The 19247-nt window shown below is 38.5% G+C and overlaps 1 protein-coding gene across 6 annotated transcripts in view; it reads left to right on the plus strand.

The window, feature by feature from the left end:
- Positions 1 to 19247, plus strand: part of VWA8 (von Willebrand factor A domain containing 8) — a 339288-nt gene that overhangs the window by 96519 nt on the left and 223522 nt on the right. For all 6 annotated transcript variants that reach the window (XM_047720038.1, XM_047720036.1, XM_047720035.1 and 3 more), the window contains 2 exons: positions 7867 to 8027; positions 10915 to 11028. In XM_047720038.1, the coding sequence (XP_047575994.1) occupies positions 7867 to 8027; positions 10915 to 11028 (275 nt within the window). The remainder of the gene's footprint in view (positions 1 to 7866; positions 8028 to 10914; positions 11029 to 19247) is intronic.

Here is a 19247-nt window from a genome sequence, read left to right on the forward strand (position 1 = left end):
AATGTGTAGAACTTTATTGCTGATTTACAAGCCATCTTGTAGGAGAAATAGGACTTTCTGAGGTATTTGAAATGAAAGCCATTTAACAAAACCATAGAGATAGTCAAAAAGGACAGCAGGGCACCTGGGTGGCTCAACTGGTTAAGCATCCGCCTTCAACTCAGGTCATGATCCCAGAGTCCTGGGATTGAGTTCCTCATTGGACTCCCGCTTGGGAGTCTACTTCTGCCTCTGCCCCTCTCCCTTACTTGTGTACATGCTCTCTCTCTCTCTCTCTCAAAAATAAATAAATAAAATCTTAAAAAAAAAAAAAAGAAAAAGAACAGCCAAGGGAAAGGTATTCTTTGACAGAGTTCATTTAGTGCTTCTGCACCATGTTTATCTGTTCCACTGTTGGATCCTCAGCACCTGGAACAGTTACTTGAATGCAATAAGCAGTCAGTATATGAAGGAGTGGATAAATAATTCTGAAATATATACATTATTTTTAAGGGACCAGCTAAAATCTGACCTTTGCCAACTTTTCTTTACTAATCCCTACCTGTTTCCATATTGTCTTTACTTTAAATCCTGAAATAAGAATTCCTTGTCGTAGAGCATTGTCACTTGTCTTCTTTTAATATCTTGGACTGTTAACTTAGACTTATTGTTAAATTTCAATTTCAATGTATTTGTATTTTTTTTTCTTCATTTGGTTCTGATTCAGCTGTTATTTATCAAATACCCACTAGGTGCCAGACATCTCATTTAATTCTAAAGTTGTTTTCCTCACATGATCCATTTATCATATTACAAGGAAGTGGCAGATTTGGATTGAAACGCTGCTTTCCTCATACTGTACCTGCTACTTCCACATTGGCCTACCAGAAGGGGTTTTAGTGTGACTAAATAAGCCAAATGCCATATCTGTTTCAGGTGTCTTTACTGAATTTTGAACTGCTTATTAGTACTTATGACAACCTTGATTTTTATATCTTGTTACTTGCTTCTTAAAAATTTGTTTTAAGATTTTATTTATTTATTTGACACAGAGATCACAAGTAGAGAGGCAGGCAGAGAGAGAGAGGGGGAAGCAGGCTCCCCACTGAGCAGAGAGCCCAATGTGGGGCTCGATCCCAGGACCCTGAGACCATGACCAAGCCGAAGGCAGAGGCTTAACCCTCTGAGCCACCAAGGCGCCCCTTGTTACTTGCTTGTAAAAACTAATTTAATGTAAGGTAAATATCATTCCAAATATTTATGCTAGAATTTGCAACTTTCCCACGTGTTCTAATAGAATCATACCCTTGTGATAAAATGCAGCCAAGTTTGCTGTACCATCTGAATAAAATGTGGTTCTTCAGTTTGTGTGTTCCTGGGGTTCTCTCAGTAAGATCTCTGCTTTTTCCCTTTCTTTTGGAAAGTCTTTTCACCCTCTTTCATAGACTTCGTTGTTCATGAACATTTCTGCACAAGCTTTAATAAGTTGGCTTATTCTTAAAATAATATTATCCTTAGGTTGTGGTTTTTGTTGTGGGCAATAGAGTCCATCCTGGCTATCTAGTACTGAGAGGGACTTAGCACTGGGTATTAGGTAGCTTTCAGAATTTCTGGGAGAGACAGAGAACAATGTTTAGATTTTACCCAGTTAGGAATGACAGAGTGAGAGAGCTTCAGCCATGAAGCCATGGCTGTCCTAGAACAGGTTCCCTGGAGTTGGCTGCCACCTCCCTCTCATTGCTCATTGCCACTTTTCTTCAGTTCCCAGTTGTGTGCACATGCGAATGTTTGGTAGAACCTGTGTTATCACAGAATTTTATTTGCAAAGCATCTAAGAAATAATGTTTCTTATTTTCTAGCCTCTGTAGTATAGGAAGGTTAGAGGGGTGTTTGGTTGTGTATCTTCACTGAATACATAGGACATTTTCTGTACATATACTGACTGACCTTGACTTATGTTTTATTTTGCAACTTTATTAAGATGTTCTTTTGTTGGATCAGTTGTTAGTGAGACAATGGGTTTGACTTCTGGTTAGCTTTGGTAAGAAGAATTTTGTTCTTAGAATTCTTAGAATAAGTGCTCATAGAATAAATGTTTAAGCAGAGCAGATCATCTTGACTAGATCCCACTGGTTATAGTGAAGAGAGCTACAAGTCATCCAAAAGCAGCTTCTTCCCATCCATAGCAGAGTCACTTAAAACAATCATGGTAGGCTTATGTATACTTCATGGTATACATAAAGGAAGCATTTATTATACATGTGACAAGTTAAAAATAGGTCTTTAAGAGAGGAACTTGGGGGAGAAGCATGGAAAAGTTTACAGATAATTTTACAATATATAAAATGAGAGGCTTCTTTAAGATCAAACATAAATGACACTGAGGAATGTCGGCAGCATGCCTTGCATTCTGTTCACTGAGCATGCTTAGACTCTAAATAATGGCTTCATTTCTATTCTGGGACCTAAAATTTATTAACATTCTATGTTTATACAGTGTTTATGCAGTATTCTGCCGCTAGTAGGTATGGACATAATTAATGCCTTATTGCAAAATTGGTGGCTTACATCAGCTAGCCTTGGTGTATTCTTTGTTTCACTTAAATCTGGGATCATCTTAATGTTTATACTCTACGGGCAGGATATTTTTGGCAGGATATTTTTGCTTATTTGAGTGGAACTTATTTGAGCTAGACCTGGAAAGCCCATAGAATTTCAGCTGGTATCTTTTGGGTGAAAAAAAAAATTGATAATACTTAGCCCAGTCAAAACAATTTGAATGCCACAGTGTATATTTTTGATTCAGAAAGAAGAAAGTGAAAAATCATATCCACCTAGAGCTATAATTACTGTTAGCTAAAACATCTTTATTTTAATCTTTTACACATGTATACAAAGGTATTTTTTATTTATTTATTACTATTTTTTTTGTTGCGTTATGTTAGTCACCATACAGTACATCGCTAGTTTTTGATGTAGTGTTCCATGATTCATTGTTTGCGTGTAACACCCAGTGCTCCATGCAAAGGTGTTTTTAAACAGCAGTGGAGACTAGCTGTATTTGGGGGCATTTTGGAGAGTGCCCCCAGAATAAGACTAATTCTAGTCTTATTTTAGCCTCTTGACACACAAGATGCTTATTGAATTTATTTCATCAAACTAATGACTTACATCCAGGTTTCTCAAGGAAATGTCAGAAAAATTAACATATATCATTAGAAAGTACTAAAAACATATAAGGTATATAATTACTTTAGGGTTCAGATCTATGTTTTCTGGTACATTTCATGCAGCCATGCTTCTCATTTTTTTTTTTTTTTTCATGCTTCTCATTTTAATAGGACTTTTTTTTCAGTAGGGTTTCTCCATTGCAAATCAAAAGAACAAAATTATAAAAAATAAAAATAAAAAAATAAAAGAGCAAAATTCCAAATGACACTGAATTAAGAAATATGTGGATATTTTCCAGGGATCTGAATGAGAAGGTGAGGTGTTCAAGGTTAGACAATGGTACTGCTAAAGGAACTGGATTTCATGTCCTGTTGTTTTAAAATTTTTAAGGAAATACAGAAAAAGGAAATGGTTCAGGCTCTATGATATCATTAGTACTATTTTTATTCTCTTAAGTTCAAGAGTTTCAGAGATGAGAAAAATATATGCAAAAATTGGGACATTCATCTTTTTAAATTTTTATTAGTGTACTTTAAAAATAATCATAGGAAGTAAACACACTCTTTTTTAAATTTTGCCCCAGGAAGAATAAAGAAATGATATATTTTTAACAATTTCATGATACAGTATATATTGAAATAAATACAGATATTACAACAATTTCACAGTACTAAAATCCAAATACTCTATAAGATGGAGATGCTGTTACTCTATGTTAAAGTTTAGCTTATTATTGAAATTAATTCATATCACTGACTCATTCACACTATGCTAAAATATTTTGTCAATAGTTAGGTTTGATTAGGTTCAGTTGCACAGAAGTTCTGTTTTATTTTGGTGTTCTTGCACTATCACACAATCAAAAATAATTTCTGATTTTAATTCATATTATGGAAAGAGGGGGCCACTATCTCTTTAAGGCAAAGCTGCAATCTTCATCTTTTCTCTCTATACAGGAATTTAATTATGAAACCTAGCAGCTTGTATTTAAAAGGAATGCTTTTTTCTTTCTTGCAGAAAGGTTTTTATTTTAATGTGAAGACATACTGGAAGTGAAGAATGACTCTTTTTTACCACGAGAATATGAAAGAGTTTAGGTGGTAAAACTGGACTGAGCTAGTCTTGTAGGAAATGCCAAGTGTTTTCCATTTTTTACTCCTGTGAGGATTGAACAACGGGAAAATATTTCTGGTCTGTGGTTGTGGTTAGCATTAGCAGTGCTGAGCTCTGTTGATCTGTTAGTCCTTGGTGTGTAGCAAAAAATAATCATACTACGTTCGGAATAATGGAGTCTCTAACTGCCGGGTTGTAAAAGAGGAGTCCTGTGTCCTGGTTGTCTTTCTCATCATCTTTACTGGTAAATATTTACTCATTTAAATGAGGCAGCTATTGTGACCACTGTGTGAATTAACAAGATATGAAAGGATTTGGGCATCATCAGCCGATGGATTAGTGCTTTTTCATAGTGTGTGTAGAACGATGATGCAGGATGTCTTGGTATGAGAGGAAGGAGTTTTCTCTGTTGAAACTTTAAAAAATGTTACCAGTTGCTAGCCTCAGCTCCATATGGGTCTGAACCTCTCATGCTAGAGTCACATTCCTCATCTTTTCCTGGGCCCACGCAAAAGACTCAAGAGCTAAAATGGGTCAGGATACCATAATTTTCAGTGGGAAGCTGGCATTTTCAAAATTAACAGCCATTCATTTATTTTAAAATACAGTATCAGTGGGATTCTTTCTTCATGTTACCTCTTCTCTGAACACCAGTAGGAATATTTGAAGGAAACAAGACTTACTCTTTCCTCTTCTATCTTCATTTTTTTTTACCTTTTAATTTATACTCTTTTGTTATACACTTCATATGTCCTCGTGTAATCTCATAATTCTTACTAGAATAAGAGAGGGGTATAAATAAATAGGATGAGACCCGATTTCACACTGAGTTCATATTTCTTCTTTAAAGTCATGTTTCCCACCTGGGGGACATTTAATTTTATCATCTGTGTAATTAATGTCTAGTAAAATCCAGGTGGTAAGCCCCACCTTGGATCTACTGAACCCAGGTGTTGGGGTGATGGGGCCTATGCTTATGTATTTTCCAAAAGTTTCCCCAGCTATTTCTGATGTATCTTTGATTTAGAACTACTGTGTTAAAACATGTTTTCTATCTGCTTTATTCTCTGGAACAATATATGATGTAACTCTATAGTGAATATTTTTCTGAAATAATTACTACCAAGAGTTTTCTTTAAATTTACCTGTTCTTATATTAATTTTAAAAAGATTTTTGTGTGTATTTGGTTGTTTTCATAATTTGATTATGATAATAATCTGCAAACATTTATTTTGATTTGTCCTATTTTTCTTGCACAGGAATTCCTTTCCTGGGTTTGTTTTTTTTTTTTTTTTTTTTGCTTTTTGTTTTTTTTAACCTTAAAAGATTTTATTTATTTGAGAGAGAGAGAGTGAGCACAAGCGGGGGATGAGGAGAGGGTGGACATAAGGCAAGGAAGAATTAGACTTCCGTTCACCAGGAACCTGAGGTAGGGGATGATCCTGGGACCCCAAGATCATGACCTAGGCCGAAGGCAGATGCGTAACCAACTGAGCCATCCAGGTGCCCCACCTTTCCTGTTCTTATGTGGCATACCCATGAATAGAAATGAGCTCATTCTTACGATAAACCATCTCATTAAACGCTGATGATGGCGCTAAATTTAGTATTGCAGCTATCATTGGCAGCTTAGAATGCCATGCTCATATAGTTTGCATAGAGTTTAAAGTTCATTTAAAAAGTTAAATAAAATTAACGAGTTAAGCCAAATTTTGATAATGTGTCAAAGACAGATCTTTAGGGCTGGGGGATTTGGTGAGTTTGAATGTTATTATTCTCAAGTGTCTTTATGATTCAATGTAAGCCTATTCATACTTCCTGAGTCAGTACTTTTTTAATAGTGACAAAATTGAAATAATTAAGACTTAGAGTTTTAATCTTGGTTTCAGTGTAGATCTGTTGCCATTGTGAATATAAGCAAATTTTTAAATTTTCTTTTTTTTTTAAGATTTTATTTATTTATTTGACAGAGATCACAAGTAGGCAGAGAGGCAGGCAGAGAGAGAGGAGGAAGCAGGCTCTCCGCCCAGCAGAGAGCCTGATGTGGGAATCTATCCCAGGACCCTGAGATCATGACCTGAGCCGAAAGCAGAGGCTAAACCCACTGAGCCACCCAGGCGCCCCTAGTTTTCTGTCTTCTTAAAACTGGAGTTGGATATTGAGCGCCTGGGTGGCTCAGTGGGTTGAGCCTCAGCCTTCGGCTCAGGTCATGATCTTGGGGTCCTGGGATCAAGTCCCGCATTGGGCTCTCTGCTCAGCGGTGAGCCTGCTTACCGCCCCCCGCCGCCTACTCGTGATCTCTCTCTCTCTGTCAAATAAATAAATAAAATCTTTTTTAAAAAATAACAAAAACTGGAGTTAGATATCAAAGAATTTACAAAAGACTGAATTTTTGAATAAAATTGATGGTAGAAGTTGAAATTTTGTTTGATATCAGTTACACAACAGTTATCTGAAGCTGATAACAGAAAACAAACTAGTTTGTCATCATTAATACATGTAAGAAAAAATTGTTGCAATTACATGGCCCGCCAAATTTTTAAAAAATGAACATTTTTATGCCGCTGCTATTAATAGTTTGCTTGAATCTGTCACACTGTTTTAGTGCTAGTGCATTGTGTGTGTGTGCTTTTAAAAATTGCTTATAGAGGGGGCGCCTGGGTGGCTCAGTGGGTTAAAGCCTCTGCCTTCGGCTCGGGTCATGATCCCAGGGTCCTGGGATTGAGCCCCACATTGGGCTCTCTGCTCTGCGGGGAGCCTGCTTCCTCCTCTCTCTCTCTGCCTGCCTCTCTGCTTACTTGTGATCTCTGTCTGTCAAATAAATAGATAAAATCTTAAAAAAAAAAATTGCTTATAGAAATGCCTGGGTGGCTCAGTTGATTAAGCTCTGCTTCTGGTTCAGGTTATGATCCCAGGTCCCTGGGATTGAGTCCTGTATCAGGCTCCTTGCTCAGCAGGGAGCCTGCTTCTGCCTCTGCCTGCTGCTCTCCCTGCTTGTGTGCGCGCTCTCTCTCTGTCTGTGTCAAATCAATAAATAAAACCTTTAAAAAAATTGCTTATAACTGCCATGTTATTGTTTGTCAATTCCTGTACCTCATCTGATGACTGTCCTCCTCAGTGTCCTGCATTTTCAAACCTCTTTAAATATACGGAGTCCCTAGCATGCATGGCCTTTCAGGAGGACTCAGCTGCGAGAAAAGGGCTCCAATTGAGTTTGTGTGGCCTCTCATTCTTAAAAAGGAACCTGCACAAAAATAAAGCTGATTGAATTAAATTTCATTACAGTCAAGTGGCAATGACTGCCATCATCTGTGTAGATATCAAATGAACATTTTAAAGGAGGGGGGGAAGCTAAATAAAAAAAAGAGTGTATGGGGGGGCTCACTCTTACTGTAATATGTGGATGAGTAACAGGAAGAACTTCAAATGACCAAGAAAAGCTTTTGAATGTTTTTCTTTTTAGTGGATTAGAGAAGGTGACTTCCCAGTTGTTTATGGAATGTTTTGGTCAGAGTGGTAACTGTAAAGCTAAATAAGCTACCGTCCATCTCTTTTGAATTCACCCTGCATTTTCTTTGGTGGGTGCTGGGACTCGGGTTCAGGACATGACCGCACGTGACCTGCTCCAGCAGAGATACACTCTTCCCAACGGAGACACTGCATGGCGGTCCTCGCCCCTTGTGAACGCTGCCCTGGAAGGAAAGCTCGTCCTCCTGGATGGCATCCACCGGGTCAACGCGGGCACGCTTGCCGTGTTGCAAAGGTTTGTATGAGTCACACACACACAGAAACTCCCCATGTAAACAGTAGACGTGGAACCCTGTCATCATTTTTTTTAAGCTGGGTCACGTAGATCACGAGAAACTTACTTCTGTATCCAACCAGAACAGCAGAGGCTTTTATTCGTTGTAAACACAGTACAGTAAAACTTTCAATACTGAAGATTTGGGGGAAAAAAAACACTGCTGTGGCAAAATTCTCTGAGTTAGAATTGAAAAAAGAAAACTTTTAGGTAGTAATTTTGAAAAACTTCATATATACTGATTGATACTTACAGTAAGTCCCGCAGCTCACGTTTCTTCCAATTTGTTATCATAGATCTAAATTATTGGTTAATCCTGTTGGAATTTTTTTTGAGAGAGAAAGTATAGTTCCTTATATAAAATGTGTAAGGGAGGGGCACCTGGGCAGCTCAGTCAGTTAAGTGTCTGCCTTGGGTTCAGGTCATGATCTCAGGGTCCTGGGATTGAACCCCACCTTGGGCTCCCTGCTCAGCAGGGAGCCTGCTTCTCCCCTCCCTCTGCCTCTCTCCAGCTTGTGCTCTCTCTCTCTCTAATAAATAAAAAAATAAAATGAGTGATGGATGTTTGATGATATTTTTATATAGACTAAACTCACTTTGTGTTTATAAACTTGAACATTGTGTAACTGTTGTTTCCTTATTTCAGTTTGGGTGGAGAAAAATTCCTAATTAACTTCTCTAGAATGTAATGTTAAGAGAAGACTTTTATGTATAACTTTCATGGGAAGTGTTTCTATCCTGTCTCATTTTGAAAGATTAATGATACCAATTTTTTATTTGATCTGTTTTGATTCTGTCACTTCTACACTTTTGATTTTTAACTATGGAATAATCTGTTTCCCCAACCAACTATTCAGTTTCTTGTCCTTGACAAGATGCAGATACCGAGTATATTTAAAAATTCCCAAAACAGGGATGCCTGAGTGGCTCAGTGGGTTAAGCTGCTGCCTTCGGCTCAGGTCATGATCCTAGGGTCCTGGGATTGAGTCCCGCATCGGGCTCCTTGCTCAGCGGGAAGCCTGCTTCTCTCTCTCTGCCTCTGCCTGCCACTCTGCCTGCTTGTGCATGTTCCCTTTCTCTGATAAGTAAATAAATAAAATCTTAAAAAAAAAAATTCCAAAAACATTGTGTTATTCCTGATTAAACCTGAGAGCATTTGAAAGTGATAATCACAAACGTTTTGTGCTTTGCCATAAATATTCCACAGATTTACAGTAGTTTTTTTTCTCCTAAACAGATAAATACAGACACAAACAAAAGTAATACTTCTCCCCCTTTTTTTTTTAAAGATCTTTATTTATTTGACAGACAGATCACAAGTAGGCAGAGAGGCAGGCAGAGAGAGAGAGAGGAGGAGGAGGCAGGCTCCCTGCTGAGCAGAGAGCCCGATGTGAGGCTCGATCCCAGGACCCTGGGATCTTGACCTGAGCCGAAAGCAGAGGCTTTAACCACTGAGCCACCCAGGCGCCCCTACTTCTCCCCTTTTATCGGTTATCTGTTGCCTGTTAGGCCAAGCACTTAGGAAAAGAAACAGCTATCATTAATTGAGTCCTTACTCTGTGCTGGGCATTGTGCTAGGCCAGTGCCTCTCAGGCTTCTAGCCCTGGAATCACCTTGTGGCAATGCAGCTAAGAAATTACTGATGCCTGAGCTTCACCTCTCCAAGTTCAGATAGAAGTGATCTATACAAGTGAGGCCTGAGCACTGGCATTTTTAAACCCTTCCCAGAAGATTCTGATGTGCTGCCAAGACTGAGAACAATTATAGTAAGTGTCTGCCTTACTCTAGATGTTTAATTTTCACAGCAATACTATGAGGTTGGTATGACAGCCCTGATTCTATAAAAGAGGAGCGTTTAGAGACATGGAGTAGTAGTGCTCCCCCTCCCCAGGCACTCCGCTAACAAGGTACAGAGCCGGCTTTGAACACAGATCTGACTATTCCACTGCCCATGCTCCTAACCCCTGCATTAGGCAGTCCTCCGTGGCCTCAGTGCTTACCTAGTGGGACTCATGTGGGGCAACTCTAACGTAGCCGTCAGGAGGCTTCCGTGGTTGGTGTGCAATCTAGCAGTAGTGCTTTTCAGCCTCTGCAACATCTGGAAGATAGTGCTCTTTGTGCTGTGGACGGTTAGGTCACCATCAGAGTTGGCATATGAAATAGCACTATTTATTTCATTTTAAAGATTTTTGATGTTTTCAATCCTGTAATTCCAAAGACAGAGATATGTTGATCCTACTATACTATCCCTTCAAGAGTTACATTAGACTCCGGGTGTGTACCGCCTGCCTTGTTCATCAGTACACACCTCCTGGTTATCCTGAGTCTCCCCTTCAGCTGCTGCTTTTCATCTCCTTCCTCCATCCCCTTTCCAGCTCCTCCTCATCCTTCTCCTCCCCTCTGTCCACATCTAGTAACCATGACTACTCCTCTCTGGTACAGAATCCAGTAAATTTTGCCAAGTATAACAGCACTAGCCAACTTGAAATTTCAAAAGGTGCATCTAACAAAATTGTTAGACTCAATTGCCCACAATAATAGCCACGATTAAAATGTTAACTGATTCTGGGGTATCTGGGTGGCTCAGATGGTTAAGCATCTGCCTTCAGCTCAGGTCATGATCTCAGGGTTCTGGGATTGAGCCCCGCACTGGGGCTCCCTACTTGGCGGGAAGCCTGCTTCTCCCTCTCCCACTCTCCCTGCTTGTGTTCCTTCTCTCAATGTCTCTCTCTCTCTGTCATACAAATAAATAAACTCTTGGGGGAAAAAATGTTAACTGATTCCACCTCTAGTGACTTCAGCGTTCAAAACCGATGAATTTGTTCCCTGACTTTCCCCTCTCCCTTAGGCTGATCCACGATCGGGAGCTAAGCCTCTACGATGGCTCCAGGCTGCTGAGAGAAGACAGGTACATGCGTTTAAAGGAGGAGCTGCACCTGTCTGATGAGCAGCTACGGCAGAGGTAATGTTAGGGGCCCGGCTCTAATTCTTGTGGTCAGATGGGCCTTCTTTTTATTCTTCTTCAGAACCTAGGGTCAAGCCAAGCTAACTTCGAATCATTTAATTATTTGGTGTCTTGAGCAGGCTCCTAATCTGGTATTTTTACCACTTGGGTTTGCTACCCAAGATGTGTTCTGCACTCTCAGCCTTACTTTCACATGCGCATAAGAACAGTAGCTCTAAGAAGGTAACCCCCCCCCCCTCTTGTCCTAACAACTCAGTTTTGGCCCCATACTTTGTATCCCTTCAGGAAAAAAAAAAAAAAGCCTCATAATTTAGTGGGCCCTACCTCCTAAGAAGCGATCAGTTATTACAGAGGTAAGCCACCTGATGCAGGATTACTCTTTGTGGCTTACTTACACATTCCTTCCAGAAATGTCCAAACCAGATGCTACATATGAGTCTTGACTGGATCCTGGATCAAGAAATAAAATGAAGACAGCTAGAAAAGATACTTTGGAACAATTGGAAATGTTTAAATATGGAATATATATACCCCATGATATTGAGTTAATATTAATATTCCTAGGTATCATAATGGTATTCTGGTTTTGAAGGAGAATATTCCTCTTCTTAGGAGATGCACACTGAGCTATTTAAGGGATAATATAAAAAGAGGTCAGTGACTCCCTTCCAGATGTTTCAGGGGGAAAAAAAGGACATGTACATGTGTATACATGTACACAACACACAGAAAGAGCAAGTGGGAATGAGAACACAAGGTGGTAAAATCTTCATAGTTGGTGAAATCTAGGTGAAGGAGATAATAGGTGTTCATATTCTATTCTTTCAAATTTTCAATGTGTTTGAAAAATGGCAGGATATTTCTTCTAGCTAAATACTACTTTCCTTTAGAGGAGCTTTGGCAAATATTTCTGTCTCCTTACATTTCCATGGATATTTTGACATAATTAGAGATTGTTACCTTGGCAAATACCTAGTCACTTGTTACCTTGGCAAATACCTAGTCACGTGATTGAATCTTATTCAATTGAAGCTTCCCCTTCCCACAAAGGGCTTGGTGACATATTTAACACATTACAATCTTACAAATGATAATTAAGTGTATTTTTTTATTGTGTTTCTCTTTTAAGGAGAGTTTTGTTTAAAAATTTCCTTGGACATTTTCTGTAGGGAGGATATATTAAATTCCTTATGACCTCTGTATAAGTTATTTAAAAAACTCACTTGATTATACATAGCTATTAATGCTTCTGGGATACACATCATCAAATTCCTCTAGCCCAGTAAATAGTTTGGTGGAGTGTCTAGGGAAGGAAGTTATAAAGATCCCTCTCATTTCATACCTTTACTTTAACAGTTAGCTTTTATATATTATGTGAGCGTGAACCACACATCAGGTAATAGTTTATATTTTTCAGGGAGCTAAATCAAAGCAGCTGGGCAGTGGCTCTCAGCAAGTCTGCTTGTCAGGCTCCCTTGGGACTTCAGCAGCACTGTATCTGTAGTCTGATGGCCAGGAAATGACAGCTCTCTTCCCTGAGAAGTACCCAGGTTCTCCCTAATGGTTGCAAGAGGTTTTACAGATGAGAACAGTTTCAGCAACAAAGTGGCCCTGACCATCGGGTTGAGGTTTTGGCTCACATCGGTTAGAAGTACTTCCTTCTCAAAGCATCCCATCTTCATCACTGTTGATTTTCATCACTCCTGTGAATACAAACCAGGCTCAGTTCTGTTTCTAGAGGCCACTCTGAGTAGATAGAAACAAGCCATAAGAACGTTAATTGGTTTCCTTCACTTATTTTTTATTTTTGTTTTAATTTTGTATCCCTGTTGAACATGCATGAAAGTTGAGCCAGATAGCTTTTTCAGGGCTTTTTATGAAAAATACCAGTCCTCTATCATCTGCCTCAGACACTTTCCCATTTCCTACAGCCCAGAGACTACTCCTTTAAACTTGGAGCTGTTTGCTTTTTCATGTACTTACCTCTGTATCATTAAATAATCTACTTTTTTTTTTTTTTTTTTAGAATAGTTGACATACAATGCTACATTAGCTTCAGGTGTACAATATAGTGATTCAACAAGTTTATACATTCTTCTATGCTCACCGCAAGTGTAGCTACCCCATCCCCATACATCACTACTTATCACTACTGCAATATCATAATATGCTTTCATTGATATTTCTTGATTTATTTTTCAGTGTTAGGCCTTACTGATTGATTTCTTCCTTTGGGAAATTAAGGTTTAGCTCATTTTACCACTCCTCCTCCCAGTACATATACATACTTCCCATCTCTCATTCTTCCTGAGTAGTTGTGGAATAATTTTCTTTAGAACTTCACTCAATGTCTGCATGATTATCACAGGATAAGGACTATACAACAGCTGAGTCGTTTGGTAAACTACAGTTGTTTTTCCTTTCTTGCATACGTTTTATTTTTCCTAAAGTTAGTGATTGCATACATATGAAGAGAGGCAGATATAGAGATAAATAATTACAATGAGGCTTTTAAATGTTAGATCAGAGGGATGCCTGGGTGGCTCAGTTGTTTAAGCAGCTGCCTTCGGCTCAGGTCGTGATCCCAGCGTCCTGGGATCGAGTCCCGAATCGGGCTCCTTACTCGGCGGGGAGCCTGCTTCTCCCTCTGCCTCTGCCTGCCATTCTGTCTGCCTGCGCTCGCTCTCCCTCTCTCTCTGACAAATTAAAAAAAAAAAAAATCTAAAAAAAAATAAATGTTAGATCAGAGATCTCTGCAATAATGTTGTGGGAACACAGAAGAGGAAGTTGACCCTGTTTCCTGTGAATTTATCCCTTTTTCATCCTAGACACTTCCCCTCTTAATATAAATCTCCTCTCAGCATGTTGAGGCACAAGAGGCTTTTATCAGTTTCATCTTTGTCCCATAGTGCATTCCTACCAGCCCTGATCTGGACCTGCTGCCCTTCGTACTTGTAGCTCACATGTCATGCTAGATCTCTGTCCACTCCCACTTTCCCATTTCCTCTGGTCTCTTCTTTCTGCAACTTTCATCAGTTAGATGTTGAACCTTCTGGGCTGACCTTCTGATTTCCTGTTCTTTCTTAATGATCTGTCAGTTTGTCAGGTCTTCACTGACTTCTCAGAGGCAAGATGTCTAACACTTGATTCTCCTCTGTCTGAGGTATTTCCACCAGTTGAAAGTCTAATTCCTTTCTTATCAGTATTCCTCCTCTTTTTGCCTGCAAAACACACTATTTTCTTATGATTGTAACCATTTCATTGCTAAGTAGTCATGTTACAGAATCTGCTTCACTCTGATGAGATGGTTAGTAAATTTCTTCTTTTCTGGCTAAGCTTGATTAATTTTGTGGCCCATTTCTTACTTTCTGAGAATAAATATGTTCTCTTTTAGGATTATAATAGATTCCAATAGGGTGGAATATAGTAAAGTTTATGCTAGTTGACAGTATTTCTTTCAGGGCTGTGTTTACTAGGTAGAGAGCTGACAGGTTGACCAAAAGGACATAGCATAGCATAAAGTGGGGAATTTGTACTCACTGAAGAAGTTAGTTTTTCATGAGTTGCTCTTATAAGTAATGTGACCCATTATCTAACAAGGGTTGATCCTATATGCTGTGCATATCTAATATGACACTCTTGGCATTAGCATTCAGACTATAAGTTAGAAACTCATCATCTGAATCACCTGTCCTTTCATTTCTCTGACCTAAGCACAGAATTGAAGTTCAGCGAAATGATTATTTCTGATAGTCTTTAAACAAACTCAGCTATTAATGCTTTTTTTCCTTAGAGAATTGTGAGATAGTGGAAAAAGTCAAAGTTAAAATGAAGGGAAAGCAGATTTAAGAGCTTCTTTGTCTTTAGACCCAGTTTGGTAAATTTCCATACCTATTTGTTTTCAGATGGGACCAGTTTTCATATTTATATCTAGCCGGACTCCTTTAGTTACAAGTAACCAAAAAAAGTTGAATTGTTACAAAAGGAATTTATGGGCATTTCACGTGGTCAGAGGAGAGGCATGGATGCAGTTGGGCCTCAGGATAGACTGGAACTTAGGACTTTAATGTCCCAGGACATTGTTACTCTATCCTTCATCTCTTTGTCTCGAATGTTACAGTACCTGACACATAGTAGACCACTTAGTAAAATGTGTTTGAACAAGTGAATAAATTTTAACTTGTGGAAATTCTGGGAAACTCGAGGTAAAGGTATTTCTATTAATCTGGTTTTAGATGACCTTCTGAGCTAGTAGTGCTTTCTTTTATGAACCTACTAACAGGAATACTTTGCCTTTATTACAAGTCTGATACCACAGGGTCTCATAATTAACAGCTACTGTCAGTGGGCTATGGTGCCTTTCAGCTTTATAGTGTGAAACCCAATTTCTAAACAGTTGTTTTTGACTCCTTTGCTGACCTATTCTAATTCTTCACCAAGATCATCTGTCTTGATCAGAACCCTCTGCAGGCATTCTTTGCAGGTAATTACGTAGCTAATATGCCCTTAGATGTGGCATCAGAAATATACAGTTTCCTTCTCTTGTTGCAAGACACCAAGAATCAAGTGGGCACCGTGGTTAGAAATAGCATGATGGCCATGCACACCAGACACTATGCCTGCATTTCTCACAGGAAATAAAGACCAAAATAGAACCGCTTCCTTTGATGAGAAAAACTTCTTTGGGGAAAGGGGGAGTACAAATACTATAGGCTGCTAAATGTATCCCTTCCTGCCGTTGGTCAGACCATAGATGAGGGGGCCAAGCGCCTGTGCATTACCAATTGTTTATTTTGCCAAGAAAGGACTTATGGTTATCTCAGGGAAGCAATAAAGATTAGTGGCCTAGTCTCAGTTATAATTATATATGTTCTAATGTTTTTACATTTTATTGTATATTTTATTTGTATTGATTGTGATTGAACACTGAAAAGTTTATAATCTCCCACTTTTTCTTGACCAGTGATCAATCATAATTGGACATCGGGTGTAATCCTTGATTGATTAGCTTCTCTGGACCCTTTTCTTTTTTACTCCTATGCTTGAAAACAGGTAGGATCTGAGCATTCTCTCTTGCCTCCCCAGAAACCTCAGCATCTTATTGCTAGCAAATTAGGCCATATAAGTTTTTAACAAAATTCAAGGTAGATCCAGGATTTTATGCCCAAGTCTTTGTGTTTGATTCTCAAAGAGCCTTAAGCAAATTCTGATTTTGAAAAAGAACCATTTTTTCCAAACTCCATGTCTGTGAAGAGTCTGATCATTATTATTTGTTTTGGTTTGGTGTTTTTGATAGAGAGGATGCACCTTCTCTAACATATTCATTCAAGGCCACATTTAGATTAGCTGCTCTGCTTTTGGGTGACAAACCATTATTCCCAGTTCTTATCAGTTATCTTTCTTTTCTCCTTGCCATCAAAGGTCTTCAAAAAGTTTCTTGTAGTGATGTCTCCTAACAACAGCAATAACATTTATTTACTTATTCAGCATCTGCTCTCTTCCAAGTATCACCCTAGACCTTGTGTGGTATAAGGATGAGTAAGGAATGTTCCATGCAGTTTGCTATACTGCATAGGAAATAAAGGTGAAATACAGGTTGCATAGCCTGTAGGTTCAGAATGGGAACACTAGTAATAGTGTAGAAGGCCAGTTACAAAATCCTCTTCTGGTTTATGATTAATGTCTTTATAAAAACTTTCTGTGCCATTCTTTCAAATTCCTATACATTTGACAAAAATTACCCTCTAATTTCCTTAAGAGTGGACTATGTTAGGGTCTTTCTTCTTTTATTAATAGCTTTTTTGAGGTATAATAACATGTAATAAACTGAATATTTAAAGTATACAGGTTCATAACTTTTGATATTCATAGATACTTATGAAACTATCACCACAGTCAAGATAATGAATATGTCTATGACACCCCCCCCCCCAAAATATCATCAGACTCCTGGGGAATCCCTCTCCCTTGACCCATGTCACCTTCCTCTCCCACTCCTAGGAATCTGCTTCCAGTTACTTGATACATCTTATATTTTCTAGAACTTTATATAAATGGGATCACACAGTATATACTTTTTTTTTTAATCTGGCTTCTTTCACTCAGCATAATTATTTTGAGATCTTTCCTGTTGTTATGTATATCAGTAACTTACTTGTTTTATTGCACTGGAGCAATGGAAGCAGTGGAAGGCGCTTTACTCTCTAAAACTTATATTTACTCCCCCAAACAAACATATTGACCTCCATACTTTCACTTTTGAAATCGTTTTTTAAAAAAGAGCATTTTGATTCAAAATATAATAAAAATATTAAAGTAATACATACATAACATAAATGTAAAGATGAAAAATAACATTACAAAAATTTTGAACCACTTACCAAGCTAACAAACAGGACATTACCATACATTAGCTAGTTGTATAGCATTCTGAAATCATATGTTCCTTCATCCCAGAAATAATCATTATTTTGTGTTTGTTATTCTCTTGCTTCTTCTAATAGTTTAACTCTATGTGTATGTCTGATTTTGCCTGGTTTTATGCTTTTTAACTTTATGCAAATGTTATTATATGTTTTCTTCTATGACTTGTTATTATCTTTCATTAAACTCTCATCAATATGTTTGACAAATTAAAAAAAAGCATTTTGCGGGGGGCCTGGGTGGCTCAGCGGGTTAAAGCCTCTGCCTTCCGCTCAGGTCATGGTCCCAGGGTCCTCGGATCGAGCCCTGCGTGTCGGGCTCTCTGCTCAGCAGGGAGCCTGCTTCCCTTCCTCTCTCTGCCTGCCTCTCTGCCTACCTGTGATCTCTGTCTGTCAAATAAATAAATAAAATCTTTAAAAAAAAAAAAAGCATTTTGCTTTTTCAGTCTTTAATCTTTATAAAATATTTACTTATCTGAAGCTAAGCCATAGCTTTAGTTTCATTTGTTATTCGTTGTTAAATTCCAGTGAAATTAAAGTTAACCTTGGTTTTAACTTTTAACTGTGCTTGTTTCCTAATTCTCAACTATTTACCATTTATCCAGCCATCATATTACATGCAGTAAGTTAAATCACCTGAAAGTACATGGCAGATCCTCAGGAATACTCTGCTCTCCAACTTTCAGACGTGGAGATCCTGTCATTATCAGGAAATGACTTTCCATATGACCTATTTATATGTAAGGAAGCCTTTGGGGGAGACCTAGCAACACAACGGTCCTTATCCTGTTATTCAGTAGTTTGCTGGCTGTTTTTATAGTCAGTGTACACTGCTCTGCCTGACACATCAACTGACCACTTTAAATTGGTCCAGCTTACTCATGTACCCTGCTAGAGTCCGTGTCCAAAAGCAAGCCAGGGGCAGTGTATGTTCTAAGTAATGATCACCTATTTAGATTCAGACCACCTAGCTTGCAGTCCTGTGGCTTGTTCTTATGTTAATTGTTCTTCTAGTCCTAAATTCACAGTTCAGCTGTGGTACCTGTTTCCTGATCTTTTAAGGACATAAATTGGACTTCCTCCTTTGGCTTACGTGTTGGATTTTGGCTTTGTTTATTCCCTGATTTAGTATCCCTCATTATCTTGAGTAAGAAACTATATCTGCAGATTTAATTTTGTGCAGTCAAATCACAAAAAAAAAAGGCAGCTCTGTCTCTCTCATCTTCTTTTGTCCCAGCTAGGAAAGAGGAGGATCAAGGATGAATCCAACATCTGTTTTGGGGCCACGGAGCTGAGTTTTCGGGAATATGGCAAATCACTTGGTAGAAGTGGAAAATGGAAAAACGTTCCCTTTTAGCTTTTAGATCATAAAATTTTCTGTTTCTAGATTCTCTTGTGTGACTGTCTAATTGCTGGCAGCCCTCAGTCAGTGATCATGCTATCCTCAGGACTTTCGGATTCTCCTCATGTTGTTATTCTTTCCTGTTTTCCCAGAACAACTCCTTTGGACAGATCATTCCCATGCCCTGCTTGAATATCTGTAAATAAGGATTTTTTTTTTCCTACCTAGCAAAATGAAGTAGTATCTGGTAGCTTTTATGAATATTTCTAGACCTTTCATATGACCATTCCTAAAAACTGCTTCTCCCTGGTTTGCAAATTATGGTGTGGCCTCTAAAATTACAGATCATATAGTCAGGGTCTCAGTTGACTTACCTGTTATATCGGGAGGGCATTTCTTATCTTAAATCTTCAGAGTACTTATCTGATTTTCTCCACACATATCATACCTCC

This window comes from Lutra lutra, chromosome 3, assembly GCF_902655055.1.
Source record: "Lutra lutra chromosome 3, mLutLut1.2, whole genome shotgun sequence".
Classification (NCBI taxonomy): domain Eukaryota; kingdom Metazoa; phylum Chordata; class Mammalia; order Carnivora; family Mustelidae; genus Lutra; species Lutra lutra.